The sequence below is a fragment of the Triplophysa rosa genome, linkage group LG9 (assembly GCF_024868665.1).
Source record: "Triplophysa rosa linkage group LG9, Trosa_1v2, whole genome shotgun sequence".
NCBI lineage: Eukaryota > Metazoa > Chordata > Actinopteri > Cypriniformes > Nemacheilidae > Triplophysa > Triplophysa rosa.
The window spans coordinates 7578576-7595603 of record NC_079898.1 but is presented as its reverse complement, the minus strand read 5'-3'; the positions used below and the strand labels follow the sequence as shown (position 1 = coordinate 7595603).

The window sequence follows — 17028 nt, the reverse complement described above, 5'->3', positions numbered from 1 at the left end:
TACTTTGGCAAGATTATTTTACATCCAATAATGACAAAGCATCTGTACACATACATTGTCAAGTTTTTTATCATACATGATGTGTATGTTTAAAATATAAAAAATATATAATTATAAAGTGCTAGCGATGTTTACAACAATACTAATATGCAGTGTAAGGTAAATGCAATAAAATAGCCCAGATTTCAATCAACTTTGCAACAACAACAAAAAAACACCATACAGGCGTTTCAACAAAATCTTAATAATTTACAGACTAGTTTTTGAGGCACGTTAACTCAGGTTAAATTGATCTTTTGTTTCTCCATGAAACAAAAAGGTAAATTATTTATAAAATTAGTCAAAACAACTTTGGAGTCATAAATAACTTCGGGTAAGGCAACGACCAAAATTATAATCCCCAATATTTCATTATACATAACTTGACAAAAATACATATATATAACAAAAATAGTAGTTATCTACACTTATTAAATTATAATAGTTGTAAACTTGTTTAAGAATTTGTTTTCTGTAAACAAAATGCTACATGACAGCTTTGGCATTGTCAGAACACTCGGATTTGTGTTGTTTGTGTTGCCACATGTGCACAACAATCAACATTAAGTCACGTAGAATCATTTTGTGGGGCTTGCTCCTAATATGGCCCAGATTCATTATTGACATCTGTAGTTCCAATTTCAGAGGTTTTTCTAGTGTCAACTGCAGGCTGCGTGTCATCACCAGGAGCTGCGAAAACACCAATCACATCACTTAAACCTTCACGTAACTACAGATAAAAAATACCTACATGTCGACCAAAATGCCCTTACAACCGATTGTACGTTCTATTAATAAGTGCTTTTATTTAGAGGTTTTTTTGCAGTCTGCTGGAATCGAAGTTTGCACAGAACTCAAAAAGAAGGTTTTAAAAATCATGTTGTGTGCTTTATTGGAAACAAGGAGATCTAGCCTTTCTTTCCAGATGTTTAATGTTTAAACAACGCTGTATGTACATCAGTCTCTTACATGACTTTGACTGGTTCTGTATCAGCTGAAGCAACAAACTGTGAAGCTCCTTCACGTCAGACTTCAGCTCGCTCAGGTCCTGCCTGTGCTTCTGCTGCTCCTTCTCAAGTCTGTGAAGAGTTTTAAGGTGTTCTTCCTCCTCTAGAGGTGTGGCTCCTCTCCCTCTGTAAGAAAGTGTTCTTCAGACGCTCACATACGTATTAAATAGATTCAAGAAAATTGAGGAGAATAGGAGAAATCAGACACAAATACATCATGAAAACACTGATCTAAGAGGCAGATGCCTGGGGTTCCAAGACCTTTGCCAACTAACCTTGTTGCTTCTCTGGCATCTTCAGAGGCTAACTGAGGAGCTATTGTCTTTTTTTGGATGTTCAGATATTCAGCTAGTGTATCCTGCAAAGTATGCAGAGCGTTTGGTTATTCTATGCAACACTGCTGTTCAAATTTAGAAAGAGATGAGGAATATCCTATAACCGTAGACACCTTGATCTGTTCTGTAAGGTTCTTCATGTCAGCATGGTGATCTGGGTCAGTGGTGACATCATCGTCGTAGTATTCTCCGAGCGGTGCACAATGGCGGTGGATGTACTCGTTGTCATAGCAACGCCTCAGACAAGGCATGGATTCCTCTATCTGCAATATGATAGCTGCTTGTTGCATCACGGCATTGGCCAATGCGTTGTCATACACCCTACACATAAAAGCATCCGAGATAGCATAATTAAAAGAATACGAAATTCCATTATACATTGTTATATAATAACTAATATTGAATTGTCTTTTAAGGTGAGATATATTTGTTTCTGTAATTTATACCTTTGAAAGGTGTCAGAAAGGAGAGCAATCAGCAGATTGACGCACAGAATAGCCGACAGGGCCAGAAATGATCCGCACAGTAGGTAAGCCATTATTGCGTCTACACCCAACATGGCATCAAACTCATATTCATCCACCAGAGTGATGCGATACAGGCTGTAGAGAAGCTGAGGAACCGTCTCCATGCTCGGCACCTTAGATAAGCCTGAGAGCAATAAATTAAGGTTTATGTCTCATGTCCTCAATTACAAAATGACGACTTCTTTGTCCCAATACCTCCAAATATGATCCAGAAAGCACAAGCATATGGGATGTAGATCTCTATATACAGAAAGAGGAATCGCAGCACATCTCCTGCAATCTTTCCTAACATGACGATGAAGGGACCCATAGCCCTACAGTACAAATGAATCTGAATCATGTGATTGTCATGATATACTGTATATGAGAGATAAACTGATAACATAAAATGTACATTTGTCAAAACATTTTTCAGATTGGGATTTCTTAAAGAACCAAGGCCTTTGAAAAAGTGGCCATTAACTTTTGCTCTCCATATGTACACCAGCATCATTCGAATGGGGTTGAGCACGACCCCTGTTGTTGGTTATCGTAACATTTACCGTGTGTTACCATGGTAACTTAGTTTACAAAACGAGGCCACATGCGGTGTCACTATGAAACCAGAGACACGGGAGCATTGTTTTCTGGACCACTGACCAGGTGGTACCGTTTGACTCCAAGCATTCTGGGGTATATGTGGCGTGTCAGCCAGGAGATTTATGAGGTGTTGTCATTATACCTGGGGTCACTGCTTTGCATCGCATGTATCTATGGTAACTGCTATTGGCCAGGTGTCCCTACAAATGAAATGAACGAACTTGTTTGTTACCTAAAGGCTCGGACCTGCTTCATCAGCCGCAACCAAAGGAAAATAATGGACACTGCAAACAGCCGAAGACTGTTCTGTCGAAGCGAGTTGGACATCAGAAATACATCTGCAAAGTGGATGCCCAGGACTGAAAGTAACAGCACGTACACAAGCCAGTCAAAGATATTCCTGCATGGGACATTAACATGAATAAACAATAAGAACATTCTTTTACATTGTACTTCTGCTTAATATGAGTATAGATGGTTTCAATGGACGTTAATGTTGTATTGTATATTCACTGTATTCAATAAAATTAAAACTACTCAACAGTTATTGCGAAGTTAAGTTTGGGCCATATAACGCTTGTTTATGTTGTTGCTGCTGACACCGTCTATAAATATATTATTTTGGACACTTGGCATATGAATATGCCCGTTTTCACATTCACTCATATGTGACCATATAAGACATATCATTTTATAATTGTCCCTATGCATGTAATATCCATATAACAATCTTTTAGAAAATTATTTTTATGTTATACAAATAATTAATTATTGTTATATTATTTTTATTTTATAGCAATAAATCCATGTACAGTATCTTAATGGCATGTATTTCATAATTTTCCTTTTTTATCATTTATTTTTCATATGTCTACACTGTTTTTTCTTATGTCTCTGTTGCTAAAATGGATTTTATGCAAAGCTTTGCAATGATGCAAAATTGTGAAAAGTGGTATGAAAAAATAATTTTGGATTGAATTACCATGGGTCCTGAGAGTAGGTTCCTTTCAGGTTTCGGATGAACTTAATTTGTCCTTCTAGGTAAATGCGTTCCTGTAAGCCAAAACACATGAATTGGTAATGATTTTTGTTTAAACAGTTGTTTATTGTATTATCATTTGTCTATAAGAAACAACATAATAAATCACATTTAAGTTTAAAAGGATGTTCTTGGTTGAATAGATGTAAGGATATATTAACAGTATTTTGGACTAATTTTGACTAATTATTTAGTATGTAAAAACAAATTTAAGTTAAAAAAGTTTTGGTTTTACACAGAAGTACACGATATACAGTATATGAAAGTTTCCTTATTGTCTTTTCTAATTCATTTGAAATAGCTACAATGCTTTTGATAGAGCTTAACTTAATTTAAATCTCAGACAACCCTTTAAAATATGAAAACACAAATACAAAAAAGCACAGAATGCATGAATAAATACATTTAAAATATAATGATCAGATGACATTATTGTCTCTGTTGTGTATATGAATGGGCTCGGTGTGTCACCTCAGGCCACATTGGGTGAGAGCAGCTCAGATCCTCATTGACTTTCTGCACAGCCCAGCGCTGCCAGTGCTTGAGTTTTCTGTGTGACCGCACAATCTCCATCACTTCCCTGTACACCTCAGTCACCGTCAACACCAGTGCCAAAACCACCAACAACACACGCCACCAGTCCTACAAAGAGCAAATGTGTTTCATTGATCATATGCAAACAGATGAAGTCAGACGGTATTTCACTCTTTACAACATCAGGAGGGCACACGTTGTGGAGCAAAGTAAAAACATTGAAAATAATACAGGTACAGATACTTCCACTAATGGTCTTACCTGAGGGAGAACATAGCGATCTCCTTCCTCATGACTTCCAGACACAGATATGGCGACTGTCGTCCAGGACACAATAAATAGGAAGTTGAGGAGTAAGAGTATCCAGGCACCCATTCTGTAGAGAAACATGTTCAAGTCTGATATTTATTTCTGATAGTTTTTCTTGTTGTATCTTTATTTTAATAGGACTTTGATTTCGGTTTACCTGCCATACAAGTTCCATTTGACAGTGATGAGTTTGAGCACCACAGGGTGCATGATGAGATCCAGTTTACCCTGATTCACAATCAACTCCAGCTGTGGAAACACATTCAATTTCAGCTGCGCTCAGATGAAAATAGATGTTTTTAAAGAATTCATTCATAATTTATGTGAAATAATTCACGCAAAATGAAACTGTGTCATTATTTACTTACCCTCATGCCATTCCAAACCCTTGTGTTGTGATTTTTACATCAAACTCAAAAGCGGAAATACGTTTCAGTAAATCTGAAGAAGAAGGAAGTTTTGCACTATAATGTTACTCCTGCTAAATCCTTTATAGGATTCCTTTTCAGGATTTAGCCTGAAATCTACGTTCAGATTTTAAAAATGTCGTGAGACTATAGGTTCTTTCCAGTGTCCATAAAGTGCACCAGATTGATTTTTAAAGCGGCCCTAACACACGCGGTTTCTGCCAATCTCATATTAATCTTGAGTACCTATAGAGTAGTATTGCATACTTCGTATCTTCGAAGAGTATTTAGTTTGATCACATTTATAAAAGATAGATACAGCTGTATGATTATTTCCGAAAGCACACAGCGCGTGCGGGGGGAGGGGTAGGTTGAACTAGAAGAGTATTTAGTTTGATCACATTTATAAAAGATAGATACAGCTGTATGATTATTTCCGAAAGCATACAGCGCGTGCGGGGGGAGGGGTAGGTTGTAAAGCACATGTAAAGCACCCATTGCCAACAAAACACAGAAAACAATTTCACTCACCGCATGCGGTTCACTGTAAACCTAGATTTTGATTCAACTCAAACGGATTGAGTTCATATTACTTAAATGGGTCTAATTTATTGACATTACTTGTTAATTCTGATTAAGCTGAACTTTTCATGTCCTTTCTTATTGTAATTGTGTTTTTAAGTCCAATCAGTAGTTTCTACTCAAACAAACTGAGTTTGTATTACTTAAACATGTGTCATTTCTTTACATTAACTATGAATTCTGAGTAAACTGTACTTTTTAATGGCCTATCTTATTGTAATTATGTGTTTGAGCCAAAAATCTAGTTTATACCAGTTTTGACAGAGTGGCATTGATGACTCTGTCTTTGCTCTGTTCCATCTCTGTTTTGTCTCAAAAGTTCAAAGAATTCAGCTGTATTGAAATTTTTGACAACTGACGTTCTAGCAAGCAAGTTGTTCGACCCAAGTTTGAAGCCTTCTGTGAATGAACCAAGTTCAGCCACAAAACGCTAAGTTGGAACCTGGCACTGGTTGCATGCCGTTGTAGTCTTGACTGCTAGCTGAGGTAACTTAGCTAGTATATCACGAAAGTGAGTACACCCCTCACATTTTTACAAATATTTTATTATATCTTTTCATGGGGACAACACTATAGAAATGAAACTTTGAAATAACTCAACGTATCTATCAGATATATATCTGTATATCAAAGGTTCATTTCTATAGTACTGTAGTTATAAAAAAAAAAAAACTTTGCTAGTTATTAACAGGCTAGCAAGGTAGCTAACCAGCTAACTCTGCCCCACACTCTCTAAAGTATGTGTTCACTGGTAACGTTAGCTAGCACCAGTAACGGAAATTGTATGTCGCTCCCAGACAGCTAATGCAAGTTGAGCTGAGCCTGACACCTGAAGCAGCTACCTATCGTTAGCTCAGCCACGGACCAGCTAACGTCCCGGTAAGTTGGTGCAGATCCCAGCTGCCTTGTAAAAGCGGATTCTATTGTGTGTCACCGAGTACGAGTACGCAGAGTCCGCCCGGTCATAGAAATTGAGCTTTGCGCCGACGTGTCCGGCGACCGTCCGACGCGGTGTCCGGGTATGGTACTCGGTCACACAATAGACTGCTCGGCAGGCAATCTTCACGTCTACATGCTTTTAATGTGACACCGAGCTGATATGTCTGCTCGACTCTGAATTATTTTACTCTGTTGCTTCCAGACAGCTTAAGTTGAGCTGAGACGGTGAAGCAGCTAGCCACAGAACTGCAAACATCCTGGTAAGTTGGTGAACACTAGCTCACATTATTAGTTAGCTAATTAGCTTTAATTTCTTTATTTCTTTATTTTTATTCTTTGTTAGTTGGCTATCTGTCCCACTCTTAGCTGTCATGCCTCTTCAAGTTTTTGTTATTTAGCTAATGTTAGCTTGTTGGCCATTGTGTTCAAGCCAATTTCAAATAGTTCTTTTCAGAAGCTTTACACTGCTAGCTAACGGTAATTTTCGACATGCTCGACAGCTCATGGTGGACGAAATGAAAAAGAAAACCCCAAATGGAGCCCTCATCAAGCAGAAGATGGATCTGACATTCGCTCTTCGAAGGAATGAAGTTGTGAAGGACAAGCCTGCCATCACCCAGATATGTCAACATTGGCCAGCTCTCTTTACTGAACACCAGGTAGGCCTATAGATTTGTCTCATATGCTGTATTCTACGAAGCCCCTCTGCTTCGTTGTACTCATCAAAATTGTATTAAAGAGTAATACATGCAGACTGGGTTGTTGCATAAAAAGATCACATCATGGTGTCAACTCATTTGAACATGAACATGTTTTGTTTTTACATGTTTCAGGTGTGTCTGGAGTTCAGCAGGTTGGTAAGAGCCTGAGACAGGAGTTCTACGAGGCCCTAGACCAGGGGTGTCCAATGTCGGTCCTGGAGGGCCACTGTCCAGCAGAGTTTAGCTCCAACTTGGCTCAACACACCTGTTTGGAAGTTTCTAGTCTGCTTTGTGAGACCTTGATTAGCTGTTCAGGTGTGTTTGATTAGGGTTGAAGCGAAACTTTGCAGGACACCGGCCCGCCAGGACTGACTTTGGACACCCCTGCCCTAGACCATCACAGTCCTAGGCTCATGGAAATCTTCAAGGCAAAGAGGGGCCTCACAGGGCAGGTCTTGGCTGACCTGATGCGACAAACAAAGGTTAATTGATTTTCAACTCTTGCTTGAAAGAACACACATGTGGTGTAAATAAATGTACTGGTAATGTGAGCTATCCTGTTGGTAGATGCTTTCTTCTCTTTAACTTTGAGTAGACTATGTGTAATGGAGTTGAATTGGCTAAACTAACTCCTCAGAGTAATTACTTGCCACCCATTACATTAGTTTGCCAGGTTTTGCTAGTTGATCTGTAAATGAGGTATGAAAATAACTACCTGTATGCATAATGTCAAGAACACTGTGTGTGAGTTAACAGGTGGGGTCCAGTACATAAATGGCTCTGCTGTGTATTATTGTGTATTATTGTATCTTTTGATGCTGAAAAAAAGACATATTCAATAAAAAAATTGGATCAGTGTAATGTTGCAGTTGTATGTATATATTTTACACAGTTCTATTGATTGAAAGACATATTTTGAGTTTCAGGAACTAAAAAAGTTAAGTTGGGTCAGTTAGAATATACAATTTAGTTGAATTGGTAATGGAGTAATGCTTACTTAACAAGCTGAGTTAAATAAATGGGTGGGGAATGATTGTTTAAACTAAGTATCTACAGTTACTGTAACTCGGTTATTAGTACATTCAACTTAAATGTTCTATTCCATTCCATTATGGGCTCAAGTACATTGAACGTAGTCCACTTCACTTATTCAACTAATGCTTCATTACTTAAAAATTTTAAGGCAACGAGTTACCTTGATTTTTTTAAGTAGATTCTACTTATCCGGGTTTACAGTGTTCATGTCCGGCATCTTTTAGCGCTGGGGCGGCTCCATATATCAGTTTCAAACGATCTCCAAATCCAGCGTTATATCCACCGTTTATACTGTATAACATTCATCACCCAAACAACAAACAAACACCCGAACTTCGCGAACGTATGCTCTCTCTCTCCTGCACACAAGTGAAAGTGACGTCTGCGCATGCTCCTTCGCCTGCTCTCCTTGCTGCCGCGTGCTATTCCCGGAGAATTGTTTAATAAGGGACTAAGAAAACTTGTTACGAAACAGTTTTATATGTTCGAAAAAAACTTTCCGAAACCTGTACGATCGCTGGGGAGTGTATCAAGCACAGAAATACTACGTAACACACCCAACTCGTTTTTTGACAAGTTGACCATGTTAAGCATGAGAAGACAGCACGTTTAATATTGTAAAGAAGTCAGAATGCATGACACACCGTTGCACCACCCCTTTAAAAATATAGTAGTTTATATCATTATGGTACTTACTGTGATTTTTATGTTTTTATATGTTTACTAAAACTGTTATTCTTTGGAATTGCATAGTAAAAGAATATTCAAACTTCAATGTCATTTTCTGTGTCATAAATAAAACAGTATATGGGTTTGAAATGACATGAGGATGATTCAATAACAACAGTGATGACTACACAATAATATCGTCATTGTTGGACTAAAAGCCTGTTTATCCAAAACTGCCACTTTACAGCAATGGAAAAAACATTGCACTTTTTTTCAATAAAGACTGTGTTGCCAAAGTTGACAATCTCTTTTCAATATTTTTTATTTGTTAAATATGTGCAAAACCCACTGACAAACATGAAGGGTGATCTAAGAACAAATAAAAATAGTATAAAATGGACGTATGAGGTTTCAGTCCAAAAGAAATATCATGTTTTTCTAGATGTTACTGTATATATTTCTTGAACTGCCTTACACCTCCATAAAAATAGCCAAAGTATATTCATATGTTATTCAATCAGTAACATGGTATATATTAAAGTACCAAGGATTTACCATCCTATACAATAGTACTACCAATGTATTTTTGTAAGAGAAATTTGATGACAGTCTATTTTAAATACTCCTTTATAAATGTTACAGTTTTATGAAATTTTAGATAACTACCGGTGAAGATGGATCAGAAGCTTTAGTGTCGTCCTTGTTGACTGTCTGTGGCTCTATGAGATGAAGGTAATAGAACTGCTTTCGGGTCATTTGGTCTTTCACATGGAACTGACTCATCGCCAGATCAGCCTGTTGAAACCAACATCATAATCACAACTACTGCACTATAATCCACTAAAAAGTATTCACCAAAGCACATGTAGCACAACTGTACTAAATATAACGTAGCTCTGTCAACAGTATTTCTGATGTGCATTGCAATTCTAGTAAGAAAATGTAGTTTCCACTTAAAGTCCCCGTGAACCGGAAGTTGCAATCGTTTTTACTTCCGTATTCTGACACATTTCCGAGTGAAAAGGAATTTCAAAGGAGAAAATTAGTGGGCGTGGCTTGCGTTTTTCACTGCGAATTGATTGGATGTGTAAAACAGCTGTTGCATTGATTTTGAAATGAAACTGGCAGCAGACTGACAGCAGCAGTGTAAAGTATTGGAGTAAATGTAATTAGTTACTGTACTTAAGTATCTTTTTGGCAACTTTGTAGTTGTACTGAGTGTTAAAGATATTAGCAACTTTTACTCTCAACTTGACAAAAATTTTGAACAAGTATATGTACTCTTTACTCCACTACATTTGTAATGACTAATGCAATTACACATTACATTTTGCATGGCACCTATCTTTTTTTTGCAGCAGTTTATTTTTGCTACAGAAGAATTAATAATGCCATTTACAAAATATTGAAGGTACTATATCTTGTGGTTTTTGCCCTAACTTACTAAAACTGGTCAAGATGGCTTCTTTATGTGAATACGAGTGCAGCATCCGGTAGTTGTCAATCGCTGGCAGTTTATATGTGAAATGAGGACGTGACTGCAGCTGGCGATGAGGCCAAAACCAGCATGTCCAGTGCATAAAGGCTTTGACTTTTTAATTTTACTTAACATTATTTTATTTATCCGTTATATTGAAGAGACCTTTTTGAAGGATTTTGGTTTATTATGAGCACTTGAGCTTAAATGAGACTTGGGTGTTTGTAACAGATGTAGGTTATGGTGTCGACCATGATTTGTTGCAATTTTGAGGTGTTCAGTCATATTATGATTTAAGAAAATAAATGCGATTGCTCTCCTCACAAATCAACTGTTTCTAGTTTTTCACTGACATGTCTCTTAAGTGTTGAGGACTAGTGCTGCTTTGAGCCTACATTCAGTATGAGTAAAATACTCAAGTACTGTTAAAATCAGATACTCAAAGACTTTTACTAAAGTCGTTTTGGAATTGGTGACTTGTAACTTGTAATGGAGTAATTTTTGCTGCAAGGAATCTGTACTTTTATTTAAGTATGGTCTTCAGACGGTTTCCTCTGACTGACAGTTGAAGGGGAGGAGCTAACGGATGCTCCGGCCAAGCCGTCTAATTTACGTCAATTGAGATGAATAGTCATTTTAGCGCGGAAGTGCATTTTCAAATTTTAACTGCAGATTATGAGGGTACATGAATTTTAAAAAGAAAATGACCCACATTGAAAAGCTATTTACTATAAACGCTGCAATGTTTCATAAAAAAATAGAAATTGTCATTTTTAATTTCACTGGGACTTTAAGTAAACTAAGCTGAAACGCATAAATATAAATCTTGTATATCTATGAAAGCACTTCAAACAAAGTTTATTAATTGAGATTCCTTTAACACTCACCACAGGGCTCATTTTAGCAATCATGGCAGTGATGCAGAGCTGGCCTTCAGAATCCTGCACCCCAGCATCAGCTCCAAACCCCAGCAGCAAACGCGCCGCCTCGCTTCGATCTGTACATGAAACACCCCATAACCCCACCGTACCCTTGAATGCATGTCTGAAAGCAGAGGCTTGTTCTACAACACTCATTACATTTGTCCACTGTAAGAGTTAGAGGACACGCAGAGATGAGGTCTGACTTTATAGACTTATAAAAGCCTTACCGAAGTTAGCAGCCAGCTGTAGCGGCGTTCTCCCTTTATAGTCTTGTACGGCGATGTCAGCCCCATTCTGAAGCAACAATCCAACTGACCCAACAGCATCATTCTTAGCTGCAAAGTGCAGCGGGGTGTGCTTGCCTTTCTGTGTGCGAGCTTCAATATCAGCTGCAGATACAATGAGACATGGTTTGCATTTCAAACATGTTTTTATTCATTTCAAAACTAAAAATGTGTTTATCAAAATGGATAAAAAACACACATAAGCACACCTCCTCTTTCTAACAGAAACTGTGTCATCTCTTCATAGTCCAGAGCTGCAGCTACGTGAAGGGGTGTGACTCCAAAACCATCGGCTCTTTGAAAATCAGCCCCTCTGTCTAAGAAAAAACGCATCACGTCCACATTCCACGCCCGGGATATCTAACAACAAACACAAGAACTTATAAATAATGAACAAATGTTGTAAACAGTGCAAAAACATCATATGTAAGTACTGTATCATCAAATGTTTATTCCATAACGCACTTGAAAGTATTTACAGCACATGTGTCATAAACAAATAAGCCTTATGTAAGAAGTAAAAGATTAACCTCGTGCAGGGCTGTTTGGCCGTATTTATCTGTTGTGTTGGGGTTGGCACCATGCGTAAGGACATCATTCAGAAACTGAAGGTCCACCTGAAAAAGCCAAAATCAATATCTCAGATACACAAATATGACATCATGTCTATCAAAGTTCACCATGTTAACAACAGCTAAAGTGGTTTTATAGGACAAATGGCTTTTGGCCCGCAAGTGTTCACAGGGGTTTGTGTACCTCATCTGTGTCTTTGTTGCTGGTCGCCAGAGCTCGAAAGTGATCCAGCAGTCTTTTATCGAGCTGGTTTTTGTTGTTGCGTCCATCCACGGCATCTTCATCCAAGGCCAGACCCTTGTATTTGTTGTTTGTACTTTCCTCTTAAAGAAACATTGACAGTTTTAGACGGGGTTTATTTAAATAGTTTAACTTAGTGTTATGTACAAAAATATAATTATTCCAACATATTAGTTTCTTTCATTATAAACCTAAAAGTGTATTCAATAAAACCTTAATGAATGACTTTCATGAATGAAACATATAAATAAATGACTTTGACCGAATGATAAAGGAGACTATTTTTAAAAATGGCAAAAAGTGACATGATGATGAAATATGGAAAGTTAAGATTTTTTGTCACACCATTATTAGTCACATTTGTCACAGTTTTGGAAGAATATAAATATGTACGTGACCCTAAACTTTTGAACAGTAGCGTATACCACAGTAATAACATTTTGTATTTCAATTACAATTACAATTACAATTAAAGTTTTCCGTTGAGAATACCTGTAGGTTTTTTCCTCACACACTTGCGGGTGACGTGTTTCCAGCGGCCTCTTGCATAGAACGCCAGGTGTGCGACTGACCAGCCCACATCTCTAACTGATGCAACTGAAGCTGGAGAACCAATGATGGACCTCACTGACTAAAGCCAAACACACAAAACAGTGAAAACAAGTTTTTCTGTGTCTGAGACCCACACAGGCCAATTGAGGCTCTTCAAAAACCTACAGCCAATTATTCATACAGTGGTTCTCAAACTAGGGCCCGTGGCCCCCTGGGGGGCCCCAAGATGGACCCAGGGGGCCACAGATTTTGTGGTATTATATGAAATATAGAAATGTTTCATAGACTTATAGAAAAATAAGACCACAAACCAATGTTCTAGCATTGTATAACTGAATATGTTTTTAATTGAATGAAAATACTAAGCTTCAGACAAGTCTTTATTTAGGGGGGCATTAAGCGATGCACTCTACACAAAGGGGGTCTTACAATGAAAATGTTTGAGAACCACCGAGATAACTAATGTACAGCTTGGTCAAATATCAATTCTGTATTATTGTATAAGACAATGTATTATATAATCTTCGTGTTTTTATCCTTTGCCAATGTATGTATGTTTTCTGTTTAGCTATTTCACAATGATTTCTTCTATACAGCTGCTTTGCAACAATATAGACATAAACTTGACTTGATCAGGTCACACTTTAGATGAGAAATGAGATTCCAACAAAGATTGAGAGTTGTTTCCTCACCTGACTGGAGACTCCATCGGTCAATTCAATCCCAAGGTTCTCATGCCCATGGGGTCCATCTTGAAATCTCTTCATTCTTCTACTTTATTTAAATGACAATACCAGACCATATACTTATCTCTGCCTTGCTCAGCCCAAGAAAACCCTGGCAATCATGTAACAGAAGTACTATAAGTGTTTAAAATGAGCTTCTTTCCTTCAACTTGTCCAGAATACCGACAGGAGAAATCTACTCTCTTGAGCTGGGATTATCGTCAGATGATTTGTTTCTCTGTTACTGCGCGTCATAAAGCACATGTGTGTTAAACATCATCTTATGACATTCCCTGTACAAACTCCCCACAATAAAATGTGATTAACTAACAGTTATCTCATAATCTTTAACTGAGGTTGCACATGCTTTTGTTTAAGGTATGAATATAACATATTATCAGACTGAACATAAGGGTGTGCAGATCATGACTGTTTAAACGCATTAAATCACCATATAGATATAAACCAGAGAACACACTTGTAGACTTGTGCAGACTTGTTCTAGAACACTGCCTTGGCGTCTACTATGTAGTGGTCTGGTCTGCTAAAGTAACATGGCCTTGCCCATAATCCATCCCTGGTCATAATGATGAGCCGTCAAGGGGTAAATCCATGATGTGAAGAATTAAATGACATCATGCATTTTATTATATCTTTTCATGTGACAACACTGAAGAAATGACATTTTGCTACAATGTAAAGTAGTGAGTGTACAGCTTGTATAACAGTGTAAATTTGCTGTCCCCTCAAAATAACTCAACACACAGCCATTAATGTCTAAACCCCTGGCAACAAAAGTGAGTACACCCCTAAATGAAAATGTCCAAATTGGGCCCAAAGTGTCAATATTTTGTGTGGCCACCATTATTTTCTATTATTTGCCTTAACCTTCATGGGCATGAAGTTCACCAGAGCTGCACAGGTTGCCACTGGAGTCCTCTTCCACTCCTTCATGACGACATCACGGAGCTGGTGGATGTTAGAGACCTTGCGCTCCTCCACCTTCCGTTTTAGGATGCCCCACAGATGCTCAACAGGGTTTAGGTCTGGAGACATCCACCACCTTTACCCTCAGCTTCATTTGGCGTCGTTATCATGTTGGAATACTGCCCTGCGGCCCAGTCTCTGAAAGGAGGGGATCATGCTCTGCTTCAGTATGTCACAGTACATGTTGGCATTCATGATTACCTCAATGAACTGTAGCTCCCCAGTGCAGGCAGCACCAGACCATGACACTCCCACCACCATGCTTGACTGTAGGCAAGACACACTTGTCTTTGTACTCCTCACCTGGTTGCCACCACACACGCTTGACACCATCTGAACCAAATAAGTTTATCTTGGTCTCATCAGACCACAGGACATGGTTCCATGGTGTCCTTAGTCTGCTTGTCTTCAGCAAACTGTTTGAGGGCTTTCTTGTGCATCACCTTTAGCCATGCAGACCAATTTAATGCAGTGTGCGGCGTCTGGTCTGAGCACTGACAGGATGACCCCCCACCCCTTCAACCTCTGCAGCAATGCTGGCAGCACTCATACAACTATTTCCCAAAGACAACCTCTGGATATGACGCTGAGCACGTGCACTCAATTTCTTTGGTCGACCATGGCGAGGCCTGTTCTGAGTGGAACCTGTCCTGTTTAACTGCTGTATGGTCTTGGCCACCGTGCTATAGCTCAGTTTCAGGGTCTTGGCAATCTTCTTATAGCCTAGACCATCTTTATGTAGAGCAACAATTCTTTTTTTCAGATCCTCAGAGAGGTCTTTGCCATGAGGTGCCATGTTGAACTTCCAGTGACCAGTATGAGAGTGAGAGCGATAACACCAAATTTAACACACCTGCTCCCCATTCACACCTGAGACCTTGTAACACTAAAGAATCACATGACACCGGGGAGGAAAAATGGCTAATTGGGCCCAATTTGGACATTTTCATTTAGGGGTGTACTCACTTTTGTTGCCAGCGGATTAGACATCAATGGCTGTGTGTTGAGTTATTTTGAGGGGACAGCAAATTTACACTGTTATACAAGCTGTACACTCACTACTTTACATTGTAGCAAAGTATAATTTCTTCAGTGTTGTAACATGAAAAGATATAATAAAATATTTACAAAAATGCGAGGGGTGTACTCACTTCTGTGAGATACTGTACATGTATCACAGAATGTAAATTGTAATCATATGGTTTATTAACATGAAGTGTTTGAGTGACAATAGTCCTTGCATGAGGTGTGCAAGTTAAAGCAATAGTTCACCCAAGAATGAAAATTCGGTTATCATTTATTCACCCTCTTGTCATTTCAAACCTGTATGACTTTCTTTCTTCTGCAGAACACAAAAGAAGATATTTTGAAGAATTTTGGAAAACGGCGGTGCCCTTTCACTTCTATTGTATGGACATAAAGCCAATGCAAGTGAATGGCTACCGTTATTGTTCATTTACCAGCATTCTTCAAAATATCTTCTTTTGTGTTGCAATAACATTCATCATTCTCATTATGATTATTAAATGCAGTCAGTACAACAATTCTTTCATTAGTAACTACATTGTGATATTAAAATGAGATTTTTTAAGAAATATGACTCGCATTTGATTTTGAAAAAAGATTTTAATACAGATTCAGATTTTGATACATACTGTATTTAATAAACTAAACACACATTTTGTGGTTACCACAAATGCATGTGAATGTCCTTCAGCATTTCTGTGATGCATCAAAACAGCGATAATGATGACATGATCATTATTCAATAGTGTTCTACAAGTTTTCCGTTCACCACTTCACTACAAAACACACGTAGACCTTCATTCCCTGAGTGAGTTTGGGCTCACGGTGCGAGCGTCTTCGATCTATCCGAACCAGTGGTTGCCCATACACTCCCTGTTCCACTCCACACGACACAGCCAACACCATTCAAACCTACACGGAGACCGCGGACACGCCATGTGCATACAGCCACCTGCCATAAACAACAGAGAATCATTATCCATACTGTTAGAAGATAAGGACACGTTTATGTTAGACATTTCAAGGTTAAGGTTAAAAACAAACGAGAATACAACACTGGAGTATAAACAAAATTCAGTGTTAAAACTAGTTGTGTGCTAATGGAATTTTAGTACACTACTTAGTAAATACTAAGGCTGGGCAAAAAAAATCGAAAAATCGATTAATCGTTTCCGCAAGCACTGAACATTCATTAACGTGAATGTTATTGCCACTATTATCCACTAGATGTCACTTTTCTTTTTACAACGGGTGGATGTTACAACAGGGAGCATTCATTGCTTAATTTACATGGCAGACACGGTGTGTCATCGAATTTAACATCACCTTCACATAAAAGGCAGCGGTTCATATGATTGCAGCCGCTCTTTACAGCTAATTTTGTTTGTTATACTGTATCTTAAATGCAAAATAACCTGTTCTGTTTCAATATACCCAAGTGTGTTTCAAGTTTAATATACAGCTTTGTGGATCTTCATGTCATTTTTTAATTCACCATTGTAATGTGATATTTACTGATCGTTTTTAGAAATATCTATA

At 38.2% G+C, this 17028-nt stretch overlaps 2 protein-coding genes and 1 long non-coding RNA gene across 3 annotated transcripts in view; 1 reads left to right on the top strand and 2 right to left on the bottom strand.

Moving 5' to 3' along the window:
• Positions 1-184: 184 nt before the first annotated feature.
• si:ch73-193i2.2 (transient receptor potential cation channel subfamily A member 1) lies at positions 185-13518 on the bottom strand. The gene is made up of 19 exons (XM_057342228.1): positions 13444-13518; positions 12692-12830; positions 12143-12282; positions 11917-12003; positions 11584-11746; positions 11330-11479; positions 11067-11176; positions 9369-9497; positions 4527-4618; positions 4322-4436; positions 3998-4168; positions 3470-3540; positions 2720-2887; positions 2104-2222; positions 1828-2032; positions 1495-1702; positions 1322-1404; positions 1009-1172; positions 185-729 (listed from the first exon to the last, which is right to left on the bottom strand). The coding sequence occupies exons 1-19, from the start codon at positions 13516-13518 to the stop codon at positions 638-640; spliced, it is 2481 nt and encodes an 826-aa protein (XP_057198211.1). The 3' UTR covers positions 185-637.
• Positions 5937-6945, top strand: LOC130559537 (uncharacterized). Its single transcript, XR_008963588.1, has 3 exons — positions 5937-6237; positions 6500-6557; positions 6798-6945. It is a non-coding gene; the product is annotated as an uncharacterized LOC130559537 (long non-coding RNA).
• Positions 13519-16069: 2551 nt separating the features above from the next.
• Positions 16070-17028, bottom strand: part of prkn (parkin RBR E3 ubiquitin protein ligase) — a 136810-nt gene continuing 135851 nt past the window's right edge. The window contains exon 12 of the mRNA XM_057342116.1: positions 16070-16441. Coding sequence (XP_057198099.1) covers positions 16332-16441 — 110 coding nt within the window. The 3' untranslated portion in view covers positions 16070-16331. The remainder of the gene's footprint in view (positions 16442-17028) is intronic.